General features: G+C 40.4%; 2 protein-coding genes across 8 annotated transcripts; one reads left to right on the top strand and one right to left on the bottom strand.

The window, feature by feature from the left end:
• Positions 1-2747: 2747 nt before the first annotated feature.
• On the bottom strand, positions 2748-9253 carry dcun1d4 (DCN1, defective in cullin neddylation 1, domain containing 4 (S. cerevisiae)). 6 transcript variants are annotated; one of them, XM_030432770.1, is made up of 11 exons: positions 9164-9253; positions 7789-7859; positions 7641-7680; positions 7348-7435; positions 7019-7107; positions 6817-6887; positions 6347-6438; positions 6089-6197; positions 5605-5709; positions 5037-5139; positions 2748-4939 (listed from the first exon to the last, which is right to left on the bottom strand). In XM_030432770.1, the coding sequence occupies exons 1-11, from the start codon at positions 9180-9182 to the stop codon at positions 4884-4886; spliced, it is 843 nt and encodes a 280-aa protein (XP_030288630.1). In that variant the 5' UTR covers positions 9183-9253; the 3' UTR covers positions 2748-4883. The 6 variants fall into 6 exon arrangements, with proteins under 6 accessions (XP_030288630.1, XP_030288634.1, XP_030288629.1 ...); XM_030432774.1 differs by lacking the exon at positions 9164-9253 and adding an exon at positions 8052-9157; XM_030432769.1 differs by lacking the exon at positions 9164-9253 and adding an exon at positions 8174-9157.
• A 230-nt stretch (positions 9254-9483) lies between these two features.
• Positions 9484-15822, top strand: ociad2 (OCIA domain containing 2). 2 transcript variants are annotated; one of them, XM_030432310.1, is made up of 8 exons: positions 9484-9611; positions 12388-12637; positions 12743-12827; positions 13912-13965; positions 14079-14126; positions 14224-14392; positions 14813-14884; positions 15268-15822. In XM_030432310.1, exons 2-7 carry the CDS (start codon positions 12542-12544, stop codon positions 14880-14882), a joined length of 522 nt encoding a protein of 173 aa, XP_030288170.1. In that variant the 5' UTR covers positions 9484-9611; positions 12388-12541; the 3' UTR covers positions 14883-14884; positions 15268-15822. The 2 variants fall into 2 exon arrangements, with proteins under 2 accessions (XP_030288170.1, XP_030288171.1); XM_030432311.1 differs by having other exon boundaries at positions 9588-9606.
• The last annotated feature ends 1068 nt before the right edge of the window (positions 15823-16890 follow it).

The raw sequence follows: 16890 nt of genomic DNA, 5'->3' as shown, positions 1-16890 counted from the left end.
TGTCAAGAGACGCATTGATATCAAAGCACCTTCACCACAACCAAATCCCATTCAGAGTCATGTGTCTCATGGATCTCAACAATCCAACTCTTCCACAAGTGATAGTGAAGATGAAAACCATACTAGACTAGGACTGGGTGCATCTACCATATCAAAGGCCACAGAAAAGAAGTTCAGTTGGTCTCCGAAGATCCCAGTGTTACACACTTCTCGCAGTCCACAGACAGAACATGATATCAAGTTATCAAAGTATACAGTAATCACAGATAGTGTGGGGGACAGAACAAGTGACAACATTAACACAGCGCCAGTGGTAACCCCAGAATTAGAGTCACGGTGGGCTTCGATGAATCTCGGCATGTCCCGCTTCAGAAAGCGTCTTGAAATCACATCAAATGAACCCCCAAATCTGCCCCTGTCACCTCCACCTGACTCCCCCACCAGCAGAACTAGACGAAAGAGATGGGGTGTAGGAATCACACAATCATCTCTAACCCTAGAGAAGGCTTCTCCCAGTTTGATGGGTCAAGATGACAACTCAGTGGAGAATAAAGAAAGATTAAGAAAAGCCTACAGCCTCCCCGAAACTGAAGAAAAGTCAACCCCAGAAACAATGTTGACTAGCTCTGGTAGTCCACATTTGAAGAAGTACCTTGATATCAAGGTGAGTGGAAAGGCTGCACCACCATTACGGCAATGGTCTAATTCCTCCTCCAGCAGCGATAGCGAAGATGCATCAACAGAACATGAAGGTAAAGGAGGGAGGGCAAGATCTCAGCTGAATGACACCATAGACCACAGTTCGCTAGACCTAAGTCTCGGTGTCCAACGCACTAATAGGAATGTTAATATCAAGGCACCATCATCAAAATCAAGTAGTTCCTCGTCTTCCTCAAGCGAAAACGAACACGAGGGAACAGGATACACTGCAAAACAAAGCAGACATCCATCAGATATGTTAGAAGTAACAGAAAATAGCTCTCTCATCACTTATAAACGTCAAATTTTCAGTAGCCCGACTCCAGACCATACAAACCAAAGACAAACAGGGGCTGAAATAGTAAGTGTTGCACAAGGAGGACCTTTGCTTAGTGTGGGATTCAGAGATGAATCTCTTGCTCCAAGGAGAGTACCCAGTATGAACTTTGATGATATAGTAAAGAAGAGGATCGAGCAGTCCAGACACACCACAGATGTGGACCTGCCGCCTGAGATAAGGTGGACTGGCATCGGCCGACAGCCATCCGACCTTTCTATCTCCAGTACGAGGAGAACTCTGGATATCAACTTATCAACTCCATCTGCACAGCCAGAACTTCCCCTCCTTGACACCTTCAACTACTCCAGCAATAAAAGTGATGATGGGACACTAAGGTATGAGTACTCATCACTTAGTACAAAGAGTGTTCATCTTGCATCCAGCAGAGCTATTGACAAGTTTGACAACTTACCTGACAGCTTAAATAAAATTTCGAGGGCTGTACCTGAGGACAGGAGACAAAGTAAAGGCCTCAGTGCTCTAAAAGCCATGTCATCAGAGAGACAAAAGTGGGACACACAAGCTGAAAATTTAGATAAGGGTGCATCTACTCTATTTGATGACCCACAACTTGACCACAGTTTTTACAATCGAAGACCCGAGAAGGACATCAAGCCCCCTGAGAAAAGCGCAACAGATTTGTTGTATGTCATTCCCCGGTACAGGAGGCATGACATTGGAGGTATTGAACAACCGCAGGAAACGCCACCTCCTATCCCTGCAACACCACCACCAGATGAGACAGTAGAGCATAAATGGGGTTCTCCACAGAGCAGTATGAAACAAGGGTTTGTAGGCACCAGATCCTACCTTCAACAGAACAGAAACAGAGTGGAGCCTGACCCTTCTTTAATTACATCGCAAAGCCTGGCAGACTATTTTGACCCCATTAACTCAAACATTAGTCATGTTTAATAAAGAAGTCAGTACATCTTAGATATTGACAAAAAAAGCACATTAGTGACAATTCATACATTTGCTTTTGAATCATGAAAATATTGGTAATTACTGAATATTCTAGTTTATACTTATTAAAAGGGCTCAATGGAAATTGTGTGTTGTGCCTAAAGTCAGTCGTTAGAGTTCATGTTACTGGACTTGAGAGGGTGCCTAAAGTCACATCCTTTGGACTGTCACAGAAACTCCGACCTGAGTCCTTCACAAAGAAATCTGTGGTGCAGCAGCATTAAACAACTTAAAGACATTGCCCACAGGCTTGAATAGGCAACAAAGAGATGGGAAAGGTCTCATGTTTCACGTCAAGTTGCAATACACTTGGCCACTAAAAAAAAAGTGAATAATACATGTAAATTGCTACAAATTGTTACGTAGAACCCCTTTAAGCATGAAATTCATTGTAAATACTATCCATTTATTGTGTGAAACTGTTATTGTGTGAAACTGTTATAGAGTTCAGTAGAGGACACCATATTTATCTTTTCAGATATGCCTTATTTCTGTTTTTTTTTTTTTTTCATTCATTCAAACATCAGAAACATGTCCTACTAAGCAATTTAGCAAGAATCTATATCATATTTGTTGTCATGCATTATTAATACACTTAATGAAACCACATCTCTGAAAAATGTAATGCAGATCTTTCATTTGTACATCTAAATAATGACAACAGCAATGATAGTATAACTAACGGCAGTAAATGGTTTCTTGTTATGGTATAAATTAACTAAATAACCCAATTATAAGCCAGTAAGTTAATAAACCCTTTTATTTATGTATATAGACATAGGTTATAGTGAAAACAGACATATAGACACTTACATAGTTTACATACATATATACAGTTGGGACAAGGGTGTTCATCCTCCTGCATTGTCATGGGAGAATACTAAAACATTGATCTCTACACAGTATTTGGTAAGCAATCCAACAACTACTTCAATCATAGATGTTATGCTGATGGTTGAAACATTGTAATGACAATAGAGGCTTTCATACAGTTCAGCAGCAGTGGATGTCAATGATACATGAGCTGATGTGTGTTATCTTCACAACAAATTGAAATGTGTATTTGTATGTGTATCATGACAGTGTGGTGTAAAAGTTGCAAAACAAGTTATGTTCTTCCAATAAATAAAATAAGATCCTGTATCCTGACTGCAGCTACCTAAAATTTTACAGCATGTGTAAGAATGTGTATGATGGGGTAAATGCAGGAGGGAACTCCTGTTCCACCGTGAGGTTACAGGTGTGTTCCAGGTCTTAATAGACACAATCATGTTGTTCATCAGAATTAAGCGAACATGATCGTGAATATCAAATTAAGCACAAAACACTTGCACAAATTCCTGTACAAAACCAAAACGCGTTTGGAAAAAATGTTTTCAAAAAATCTCATCCATTCACAAAAGGCTCTGTTGGAGCATGCATGCAAATATTAAATCTGATGTTCAGCATCACACCACAGCCAAAGACAAAAATTTATACAAGTGTTACGAGAACATTATACTAGGCGAAAAGAACGGCATAGCATCATCACACAGTTCCAAACTGTCAGTGTCCATTGATTTGATTAGATCCTACAGGTGGTACAATGCAATGCTTTCAGCAAACCTACCTTTCTACTCCAGCCTTAAGGACCTCGTCCTGAGAGGGTAACTGGTTTTCACTGTATTATATTAACACTGTCAGTGTTGGGAGAGATGCTACTAGAAAGAGGAGACCTGAAACTATCAGTGGACTAAAGAGGACAAAACAGATGTCACATATCAAGACAAACTGGACACCAACTAGCTCTATGTCAACTTATAACACAGCCCAAACAGTCTCAATTCATCCTGAAATAATCCCTGACCACTCAGTGTGTCTGTATGTGCATGAGCATATGTGTGTGTGTATGTGTGTTGTATGTGTTCTCACACGTGTATATACATTTGGGTTTGTTGGTATGTGTGTGGGACACACAAAGTGACTTCCATGTTTTGAGGCACAATAATACTCTTACCTACACAACGTAGATACATAAATTGGTCGTGAGACCAATAAATGCTGATCAGAGCACTAGTGGCTCACCGCTGTACTGTAATAAGAGTTAGTAAGCAGCAATGCTGATTTGTTTGGTGTTATGAGGTCTGAAGCCTTTGCAGGGGGTTAGCAAACTGTTAGCATTAGCTGGAGCAAAACAGCAGGGGGGGGGAATGGAAGGGGAAAAAACAAACAAACAAAAACAAAAAAAACTGGCACAAATCAATAGTAAACAACACAGGCACCAGAAACCTGCGATCAACCATTTGACACAGTGTGCTTCTTGAAGAACTCCTATCCAACTCAAAATATGAAAAACAAACGTTAGTGCCATCTGTCCAGAAAAGCTCAAGTTCAAGTTCATTGCACAGATATATAATATTGAAATGTGCCCAGGTCAAAGTGACCCTGTTTAAGACTCAGACACAATGCATGAATGGTCACTGCTGTTTGTTTCTCTGTGCTGAAGACAAGGGGTGAGGAGTGGTTCTCCCACACTATACCATTTTACTTCCATCGTCCACATATGATACCATGTTATCCTAACACAGACAGCAATATGACATGTCACAGTGAGAGAGAGCAATGCCACTGGGGGATTGCTGCAAGCTTGCCCACTATGCAACTTCGGTAGGGGAACATAACTCCACAATGGCAGCCCTCCGCCTCCGCGCTCTGGGCAGCATGCACCAACGCTGCAAACCCAGCGCCCCCACCCTAGCCCACCCACAGCCCGAACCCCTTCTCTACCAGGAAGCACCCACTGTCACTGCTTTACCATTTTTGTATTGTTTGCTTATTGGTTGTTGATTCTCATAGTCGTTGTTGTCACAGCTGTATTTTTTTCCTTTTCACTCTGCACCTATGACATCTGTCTTTCCTTGTACCATTCCACAAACTCGTCCAACAAAACTGGCCCTGATGAGAGGACAACACAGAGTACCAGAGTTAGATTTGTGTGACACTAACATGTTGCTCTGATGTCACATTTATGTGTAGCTGTGTGTTCACTTACAGGCGCCATCTTCATCATAGTTACTGAGGTCCAGGTTGATTGTCCTGCTGAACTCTAAGACATTGCACCATTGGTCTTTGTTGATGACTTTGTACTTGGATTGCTGAAGAAAAGGAAATAAACGGCTTATAGTATAAATGGTAACATTTTAGTAATAAAAAAATAAAAAATGATTCTCATTCTAGACATTATGGTGTATATGTATTGTGTTGCAAAGATATGTACTAAAGTTAGCATGCTAACCAGCTAGCCTTGGCCCATAATGGTCCAAAGCTCCTGCGCTAGCTGTGCAAACATTCCCCTGGTCTCTGAGCTCCCAGTCCAAACTGCTAGCTTAATGGCTAACTGAACTAACAAGCTAAGCCAGCTACAGTTAGCAGTAGTTAGCAGCAGTAAGTGATTACTCTGGTGATATGCTTCCCTTTTCTGTTTCAACAGTTGACAGGTGGCCACTTATATATCGCCTCTTTAATAAAGTACAAAACCCTTTTAATTTCAACCATTTTTAAAAGGTCAAAAAGGATTTCAAACAAACAATCTTAGACACAACTACTGTATGTTTGCTTACCTCTAAAAACTGATTAAACACAGGGAACAGAGGCCACGTCTTCCCCAAAAGAAGCCCCAGCATACACTTGGCTGTGTTTAAGTCCAAACTCCTCTGATCCTTTTCCTGTCCGATTAAAAACACCCAAAGCGTCAGTAAGTGAGTGCAAAATGTCGGCCGCACTTTAAACAGAGAGGTAGTGTATTAAGATCCTTAGTATCAAACATTTGTCCAAGAAACAAAACAGGCTGAATTCCCAAAATATAACACTGTCATCACAGTCACTGCACCATGGCCTCATTCACCATTTGTATGATACTTCACCATATCAGAGTGAGTTATTCAACTGAAATCATAGCTGCTTTCAGGTAAATAACTTCAAGATGAGTTCTGAACATTGGCTTGAATAAAACATCAATAGGTACTCTTGGTGATCAGCTGTATTTTACATCAACTGTTTTAACAATACTGAGCGTCTTTGCAGAAAGGACTGTGCAGGACTCACCCGAGCGAAATCAAAGGCATATCTGTAAATGAGCTTAAAACTGGTGCTGTCGTTTAGGACAGATCTCAGGTAGTCGAGCGAGTTCCTCAGCCTCTCTGTGGAGTCGCACCTGACAAGAACAGAAAAGTGACTTAGACATACTCTGCTCTTCAACGCCTGCTCTACTGAGCACTGAGGGCACTCGACAGAAAAAAAACACAGGAGTCTCGAAACAATTAAAAAAAAAAAAGAAAGACAAAGAGTAGATAACTGACGTACTGCAGTGAGCCCATGCCTCTGAGCCACTCCTGGAGAGTGAAATATCCCATACTCTGGGCATCCAGCTTCCAAGCCAGAACCAGCATCACCACCTGGGCACAAACAACCTTTATAGCGACAGACATCCTCGAGTAGAAGATGCGTCAATCTATCCACCGAAAAGACAAGTCAAATATATGTCATCTACAAAAAAACAACTGAGACAGCAGAGAATGAGGGTAAATAAGTAGCTACCTAGATTGTTTTATTCATTTTTTTTTTTTTTTTACACAAACTGTGCATATTTGATTTGAACATCAGAAATGAACAGAAATGCCCATTACATGTTACCACAGTGTCAGCATTAGTAGCTTGGCTTGACAGGCGGCAATGAGAGAGACATTGACAAGCGAGCACACAGACAATATACAGATGTAACCACACTGCGAGACTTGTGGAAAGAACCACAATTAATAAAGAAATCTGCTTACATTCTCTGGCTCCACTCCAATGTCCTCACAGAACTTCTCCATGCCCTCCGGACCCACCACGTCATCGCAACCTATTTTAGAGTGTTGTAGCAACATACAGCCTCAATTGCACACGTGGAGCTAAAAACCTATGCCGCTGATCAGCGGTAAACTGAGAATGTGTGATGGTGTGGCACGGTGCCTTAAAAATGTGATACCTCACCTGCATATTCGTAGAACCACTCAAGGCATCTTTTACTCGAAAATGTCTCCTCCTCGCGGATTTGTGCTGTTTCGTGTTTTCTGAAAACGCTGCAGATGATGAGAAGGTTCGTGTCAAAAGCACAGCAGCAATACAACCGGCACAGTACAGAGGGAGTCAGTGTGATTATAGAAAAAAATACTTTCCTGTGATATTTTTCCCAATTGCACTGACAAAAAAACTTTCTGTGCTTCTGCATATTTGAGACAGACACCGACTTTTCAGCATGCTAGTGAGGTGGTCTTCCAAACAAAAACATCTAAAAATCCTTAACGAAATAGTTGTCCCACCTGTCCTGACGACTTTTCTTCGCTGACATGTCATCTCCAGCAGAGGGTCTCCTCTTTTTCCTCGGAGGCATGGCTCTGGAGCAACAAGCTGGAGGAAAGAGGTGGAAGACAGGATGATAATAAGCAAAACATACTGCAGACAATTTATAAATTTCTCTTGGTTAACATGCAAAGACACTAAAAGTGCAGGCAATCCTATTCGGAAGGACACAAAGTTGTGGCAGTGATTTAATTCATGGCCGTCCGTGTTAAAGCTGACCACGAAACACAACGAGGACAGACTGTGTTATTACCTGAGGGGTGGCTATCCTGTCCAACGTCTTCCGTCAGGTTCTGTCAAGATAGATCCAGAATAACACCACATGCTTGTGAGCAGGACACACGTGAACACAGTGCACATGCATACATATGCAAACACACTAGCTGTCAATATGTATTTACCAGCCTGTGCAAGGTGTGGTGGATCTTATGGATGCTGGCCAGTGTAGTCAAGTGGGAATTCAGCTGAAAATCTATTTCCAACACAAAAAATAACATAAAGATAGCATCAAAGATCCAAGCTAATGCATAACACACAAGCTCCTGAGCAGACTTACAGGCTTAGCACAAGGGTACGAGAAGGTGACATCATCTTAGCACCAACAACAAGCTATGATTTCAGTTTTTCTCGGTGACCAACACAGACTCCACACAGCTCACATTACCTTCGTCTGATTTTTACTACAGGGTCTGCCTTTCAGAGAACGACAGGAAAAATACCTAACACCGATTGAGGGAGTGACTCGAAAGACACGCAAACTCGAAAATATGTGATCGTGCATGCTACCTCGTCGCCAAATGTCATCTACACATCCCCGTCCGACAGCTGTCATCAGACACCGATGGTTTTAATTTATTTCTGGAGGCCAAAACCAGCCTGAAAAACACACACAGCCGAGCAGATAGCACTAGCTGCATACCTAAAATAGCAGTGCAGACGCGCAACTTGCACAGAGTTTACAAAGTATCTAGAGAGTTAGGCGTATGGGCGTTGTAGTCCATTTCCTCTAAAGAGGCCATTGGAACGTCAGAGCGAGCTGGTTTACTAAACTACAATTCCCAGGCTTTGACAAACAACTACTTCTTCCAGACCCCCTCTACCCCCAACATTTACCCCAACTGATTGAATGCATTTTATATTGTTTTAAAAAAATCTAACATCATATGGCACACAAGCATTGTGCAGACGTTTTGCAGCAGCTGCTGTAGCTGCCGCAAAGCCGGACAGCGCTGCTGCACCAGGCACTGAAAGATGTTTTACACAACTGCGTCACAATTTTCATTCTCTGTAATAGTCCGCAGTTGACCAAAAAATGACCCATTTACGAATGGCATCACGTTGATGCCAAGTTTGAGTTGAAACGCACAGTGCATCCTCGGTCATGATTAATAGCACGATCACAACACACCGATTACCATCGAAAACCCTGTGAATTTAGCTAACGTCGGCTGCATTCAACTGAGCACTTCTAACGCTACACACGAAAAATAACTCCAGGGTATCTGCCGTGTCAAATGTAACCTCCCCTGTGTCCAAAACAACTGAAATTACACAGGCTATCTCCCCTTTGTTGTCGCCCAAGACAGCACTGGCAAATACAAAGAGACCAGCAAATAGCACGGAATTCATTCGTTCTCATCAAAGCCTACAGAGCCACGGGCTAAAAGTAGGTGTAGAAACCACAAAGCGTCTGTTTGCTTCTCCACGACAGACTCTGCAGCATCCTTGATTGCTCGTAATTTGATGCAGAAAAGCCTCTATAACGTTACTACTTACTTGCCGCATCAGAGTGCATTTTTATGAAACATACAACTGTCTGTGGGAAGTCCGCAGACCGGCCAATAGGCGGGCCTTGTCAACGCAAACCACGCCCACGGAAGATGATTGAGACTGAGCCCGCTTGGTCCCCGCCCACTCTCTCCGTCGATTGGCTGTTTAAGGTGTCGTGTCACGGAAAGGCGGGAAAAGAAATAGACCCCTCCCACAGGCAGATATCATTGGTCAGAGTTCCCAAACAGGCCGCGCTACCTGTGTCATTCATTGGTGTAGAGATTTCTATGAGCACGTCCATCATCAGAATTTCCTCGTGCAAGCCTGAAACCATCCCACGATGGAATTTGATTGGTCGATTGAGTCATAAGTTGACCTCCCAGCTCAGCCACTGTTTGGGTTCGTTCATTGGCACCTCAGCCGGGCGGAGATTGGTGGCGGTGCACTTGGTAAGGTGAGTTATGTCTCACTTTATGATGCTATGGGGGTCCAGTTCCAGCATCCACAGCTCTCACTGTCTCTGTCACCGGTTGTTAGACGTCGGTAGAGATCTGGAATGTGAGCAGAGGGAGCTGTGCTAAAGCACGCTGAAGTTAGCTAACTTATAAAGTTGAGCACAGGGAGCAGGGCCTGCCAGGTGACAACATACTACGTACTAATAAAAACGTGCAGATATACTGAAATGCAGCTAGATATTGGCCCTCAACTTGTTATTAACGTCAGAAACATTGACATTAACTTGGAAGCCATTAAACTGTATTAAACATTAAACTACTTTTTTTTTTTATTATTAAAGTCATATTTTTCTAATAACATCAAGGTGGAGTTGGCAAACAGCCTGCTGGGTTGACCACGATAATGGCCGATAAGACCACTGCTTCTCACAGTGATGGAGTACATTTACCTGTTATCAAATGAATGCATGCTTACATTAACTGAATGCTAAATATTGTCATTATTTAATCATTGGCCAGGCTGATAATCGATTGGCCCATACAATAAATATATGTATAATTTGCTTTTACTTGTACTTTTTTTGCTACAAAATTATTTTGATACCCATGTCCATTTAATTTATTTGATTAAATACTTATACTTACGTACTCTTTGTATGAGGGAGGTTCACTATTACCAAAATAATAATAATAATAATAATAATAATAATAATAATTTAACATGATATCTTGTACTTTTACCAAAGTATGACTTTTGGGTACTTTGTACAACACTTAATATCACTGTTCCTACTATATCTGGCAGTACCAGCTCAGTCGTCAATACTGGCAAGAGCAATTTACAGAAGCAAACTTGATGTGCTTTTACATCAATTGTTATAGGCCTACAAGGAGAAATTATACTTTTTACTCCACTTTATCTGTCAGTTACAGTTACTAGTTAAGGTAATATTTTGCATACAAAAACTTAATCATCTCAGTGATTATGCTGTCGTTTTTTTTGTTTGTTTTTTTCCGATTAAACCACCCGACAACATATACAATCGTTAACATGACCATATAACACTGAGGGTGACTCTGAATTTTAATACTTAATACTAAAAGAGTACAACACGTTGGAAATAGCTCTGTGCTTACACAAACACAAACACTTGAATGTGTAGTGTAGTGGGCTATGTTTACACTTCATTATTGCTATTTTTAGTTAAACAAGGTATCTGAATACTTCTTCAACCTCCAGTTTTCTATTGTAAATAAATCATATCAAAAACTGCTTTATTTTCCACTTTACATTGTTTTTTTATCAACAGCTGCTCAATTTTATTTAGTGACTGTATGTGTGAGCAGCTCTTCATTTGAAATGATCCATAGTTCCAATTTTTTATTGAAGAAAAATGCAGTGTTTTTATTTGATATAATAGTTGGCTGGACCGGACACAGTTGCCGTTCTTTGTCCAGGACTGACGCTAGATAGTTTCTTAGTTTAATATTAGTATTATTACTTCAAAAAGTCTGACTTTGAATTATGGTAGTCTACTTGGCGATACTTTTATTGCAGAAGGCACATGCATTTTATGCCATAAAATAAGAATAGTTTGGAAATAGGATAGCTTGAATTAATAGTCAACAGTTAACATAATAACATAGTATCTGTGTAATGGGAAGAGAGCTTGCTATTTAACCAAAGAACCTGGATAATCCTGATGAAATGTCTTTGAGCAAAGCAGTGAACGTGTGCCAATGTTAGAGAGACTGTGGCTCTGATATCACCGCATTCCTTATTGGTGGTGATAAACCATTATTTGACTTCTAAGAACTTTGTCTGTAATGCCGCCAGTCTCTGACCTTTGGCCAGTAGGAGTATTTTTCTAAAGGCTTAACAGTCAGTACTTGTTTTATGTGTTGTTTTTATGTATTATTTTATTGCTTTGATGTAAAGCACTTTGGGTACCGTCTGGATATTGTAAAGGGCTATACAAATGAAATTTTATTGATTGATTGATTACTCCTCTCCACTGCTGAATAAGACTTTATAGATTAAATGTCTGTAACATATTTTCATATTTAGTTTGAATATGATTCAGTAAAAGTAGATTAGTTTTAAAATATGGAAATATTTATGTGTCAGTAGTTCTGGACGCAAATATGTTAAACCGTAAGTCATATGTCAAACCATACAGTGGGGAAAGTTACAGAATGCAGTCAGCTTATATGAATTCATTTTAGGGTAACCTTCAAAATATATATAATTTATAGTACTTGGCCTGTGTTGCACATTTTGATTTTTTTTACTAGAACAAACCATGAAAACTATGGGGTTTATATGAAACATCGCTTACATTGCTTCTATTAAATGTCACTCTGTGCTGAAACTTTCCATCAGATAGACCTACAGTATAACCCAACATGCGTGTTTGCACATGTAAACTGGAAAATATTGTTACCTTTACCCATATTCTGCTCGGGAATGGCATAAAAGAAACGAGTACACCAAATAAAGGTGTGTCTTACTTGAAGGTGCAGATAGGTGTACAGAGGTGAGTCTAAACTGGAACATTGTACGCCATAGTGTGTGTCTTTTATGTCACATGAGCTATGTATGACAGTTTTTGACTGTTCTTTTAAAATGTATGTTATAAATATAAATGTAGATTATCTTGTTTGTTTTTTTTAAATCTATATTTGAGAGTTATTTTTTTACTGAGTGCCTTATTTGTTTTAGTTTGAAACAGCCCTTTTAGCCTTTGGTGACTGTTTTTTTTTTTTTTTTTTAAGTGGGGCGGAGTTACAAACATTCTCCAGGGAGGAGCAAATACAATCTACTGTATAGATGTGAGGTACAGAGAGAGGGGAAGTAAACCTGACTGGACTGTGGGAGTTGCGCATTTCACATTCAAGCTACTTTTACTACTCTGGAAGCGTGAACATCATGAGTTCTGAAGCAACTGGAGAGACGATAACAGTGAAGACAGAGGAAGCAGGAGCTGCTGCGCCTGGTCCTGCTCCGGGGAGAGGGGAATGGAAGGTGAGAGGCAGGAAATCATTTGTTTGCACTAACGGTGTATTTTATCATGGGCGATTGTAGTTTTGTTGCAGACATGATACCTAACCTGTCCTGTGTGTGTCACAGTGCCCTATGGGTGATCGTCATGTCCACAGAGATGATGTGAGAAAGGCTTGGAAAGAGTGCCAGGAGGAGAGCTTCTGGTACAGAGGTACTCTTGTCTACACGTTCAAGACGTACACATACAGTACTTCTTTCTAATTTTGCCACAGGAGCAGACACGCAAGCTAACCAATCTGTCAAGTGTCTCGAGGTGTAAGCCCACTCTGTGTGGCTAGCTTGTGTGTATTCTTGCATATGATTGCACAAGTCTTTTGTAGTAGAAGCAGTGGGGCAGGGCTCATCTATCAGCGCCCTGCTCACTGAGAGCCGTGTGTTTACATACTTGTGTTGAATCTGATCTGACCTCAAAAACCACTCTCAAATGAGGACACAGTGTCAGGTTAGAAAAGGCAACATGCCAATTATTGCTAGCGCTCTTCCCTCGGCTGATTAGACTTTTGTGTAATGTTTCACGTGTAGGTTGGGTGGAGCTACGCAGGGGATGTTCTGAGGTCACCCGCATCAATATACCTAACTAGATCCAGAAAAGAATATCTGATCCAACAGGTGTGACAAAACTTACAGGAGATTAGGGAAATGTCAGTTACACACACCCACACAGCTCTAATACCACTGTCAGACAAGAACATATTCGGAAGATTTTGTGACAACGGCCTACTAGAGCTAGCTTGGACGAGAAGCTCCGATTAAGGTCCCACGAACTGGATATGATCCTTGTTTTATGTATCAACACTTTATCGTCTTTAACCTCTATCGCTGTCCCTCCACTCACTGCCAGTCGTGCAGCTGCTGCTTGACTCTGTTATGTACTCCCGAAGTGGCACCAATCAGTGCTTCCTGAATTAGCAGTCAGTCCCTTCCATTCTCTCATATTAGACAGAGGAATTGCTGAGTCTTACTACACTGGACAAAGTTCAGCCAAATTGAACTCGAGCCACGCAAGGAGGGATCAATCTATGGAAATGAATGCGCCTTGCTTGTAATGTTTAATCAGTCAAACCACAAAACAATCACCTTTTGTGTGTCTGTCACTGGGTTTGTCAGGGAAAGTTGTATGAATAATGTAGTAATTCAGACTTGATTAAGATTCTTCTACAGTCCAAACACACCCATATGTGTCTGACTGAGTGACTGTATTGTGTTATTTGACTTTCTTTTATGTCTTTATTTAGCTCTTCCCTTCTCTGTGGGCAGCATGGCCGTCACTGGTGGTCTCATTTACAACGGTAACGTGTTCACATTCAAACCGTCTTCCTCCATCATATACGACGACACATGTAAAGCAGCCATTATGTGCAATCATCCCATTTGGTTTAAGTTCAAGTTCATTTCCATGCAGGCATCTGGCAATCATCAAAGCGATTTGGACCTTTCCCTAAACTAGCAGGTATGTACTATACAGGATATACAGGACTTCAGTGGAGCAACACTGTACACAATCCCTCAGCAGTCTTTGCTACATAACTCTGAATTTTCTTCTTCAGTTGCTGGGATCCTTGGTTATGCAGCAGGGAAAGCATCATATGCTGGAACATGTCGAGCCAAGTTTAAGGAGATTGGCCTTGGGGATGGACCAGGATTTGGACCAGGATTTGGACCCTGGTCTGAGGGACGTCGCGGTGGACCTTTTAAGAACTCTGGTCATGGACACAGGTGGGTAGTAAACCACATTTTTAAGGTTCCACACTCTTGCCTTTGGTAGGGATCAAATATCTTTAGAAAATCCTGTTCCTTGTTATCATCATGGCAGAAGTTTCTCTTAAAAACATGTGATGCTGTGTTTGAGCAATAACAGATTCTGTGAAGAGCAGGGGTGAAAATCTGGAGAAGATATGACTTTTACATCACATTCGATGTTCTTCTTTTTTGTTGACATTTGGCTTCTAATTAAAACCAAGACTTGCTAATTATTCACTGCCAATCCTCTTATAACCAACAATATGACACCCAAAGCCATTCCAACTATAATCTATCATCTTTGTGCTGCAACACCTCTGCTTAAAAAAGATTAAAATACCATTAATAATGATACATTTCCTCATTCCTCTACATGTCACTGTGTTGTCCCGACAGATGCCACCATGTGTGTGAAGAATGTAAGAAAAAAGCTGAAGCTGCACCTGTAGAAGAAGTGAAGAGCTAGAGGTAAGTGGATCATGTGTTGACAGATGAAAACCAGGTCCAAAAGAATAAAAAAAAAATCCATAAAACAGAATGAGATAACTTGCTAAACCTTTATTGCATCTACTCAATTGAAACAGTGTCCTTATACTCTGTTTAGATCAGGGTTGCATACGTATATATATAGCACACAACTCTGAAGCAAACTAGTGCATAGTCTGTTTAACTTGGCCAGCTGGCACTGAATAAAAACTAGTAGTACAACATGTAAAAAAGCAAATCATACATTTTTATTTTTTTATTTTTTAAGTGCTTGTCTGCATTTCCAGTGCAGAGCAGTGTACATCAATACACTATTGTTAAAATAACCTGAACGCACTATTTATGTTTTCTGTTTTGTTTTTCAGCCTCTTCACAAACACCTTTGGACTGACTCTGTGTGGATCTATCATTTGCAGCTTTTTCTGTGGCTTTAATGTTATAAATAGTGCATACAATTTGTCTAAAGTGTCTTTTAATCCAGTTATATCCACCGTGCCTCGGGCTCCTTCAGGTGGAACCATGCACAGATTTGGCACTAGGGGGAGCTCCTGCTTTATCTGTTTTTGAACAAGTACTAGTTTATTTGCAGAAATAAAAGTTGCATCTTGGGAGTGCAACAGAAGGATAAAGCACAAGTCATTTGGTTTAATTGTTTGCTATTATATACTATTGCACAGCAGCTAAAAGAGATTACCTTGATATAATGGTAGTTTTCAGCAATATTTACCAATAATTCACCAAATAAGCAGTTCAGGCCTTTTTAAGGAATCCACCAGCAGATATTCAGTAACATGTGGAATATAATGTACAAACTTACAAATGATAAGAAATGTTTGTGCCTGTACTGTTAATAATCATCCCATGTGTTCTCCATGTATTCTCATATCGGCTTGTCTTGACTAAAGAAAAAATCAACAACATATTTGACACAGATCTCATCTTTTTATGTGCATGACATTGTTTTATACGATGACTACAGTGTTTTTCCTGTGTGACAAAGACCACCACCGGATAGGGGATAATAATACTATCTTACCTACAGTTAGATTATATTTGATGTGAGTGTCCTGCACGGTTTTATAGTTAAAGGTGCACTATGTAGTTTTGAGGTCAAAATTTTGAGGCAGAAGAGAAAGATATTCATTGATTGATTTTTTTTTTATGCCTAAACAATCTCTTCGTATTCATGATCTTAAAGGACAACACAATTTCATACTGTTTTACCTTGTTTATATGTGGCAGACTCTGCCACCTTTCTAGCTTCAAACAGAGTTCTGGGGACATTATTGTCATCTGATATATTTCTGAGTTTGTGTTTTTACCTCATTTATATTGTAAATATTAAAATACAAACTTCATAGCTCCCCTTTATAACAGAGACTGACTGTCATTATAAGAAGCAAAGGGGATTTTAGGAGATTCAGTCAGATTTGCTCAAAATCAGCAAAACCAAGGAGCTGATTATTGATTTTAGAAAAAAAGGAGGCAAGGACACACACCCCTGCATGCCTCAGTGGAGCAGAGGTGGAGCAGGTGAACAGTTATATGACTTCCTATGGAAATGTAGGAATGGTAAATTTGAGAGCAAGATCTTGGTCAACTTTTACAGAGGAGCAGTAGAAAGCACCCTGATTGGAAACATCATAAACTGGCATTGTTCACGCATGGCCCAGGACAGGAAGGCTATACAGCGGGTGATTAAAACCACCAAGAGAATCATTGGGACTCATCCACAGAGCATCAGGGACACCGGTGAAGTGAGATGTCTGCACAGAGGCCAAATGATATTAAAAGACAACACCCATGCAAATATGCAAATATAAATGTCTTTTACTAATGAGTGTGATAACAACTTAACCTCCAATATTTAACATTTACAGCAGTATGAATATTTCATGCACTGTTTTTAACATACTATAGTTGCTTGTAGCTAAAAGGTCACTTTTGAGTGTATTGATGTATTATAGTACATGGCCTACACTTTATTC

Source organism: Sparus aurata, chromosome 11 (assembly GCF_900880675.1).
Source record: "Sparus aurata chromosome 11, fSpaAur1.1, whole genome shotgun sequence".
Lineage (NCBI taxonomy): Eukaryota > Metazoa > Chordata > Actinopteri > Spariformes > Sparidae > Sparus > Sparus aurata.
Note: the sequence above shows the minus strand (reverse complement) of the source record. Positions and strands in the feature narration are given on the sequence as shown.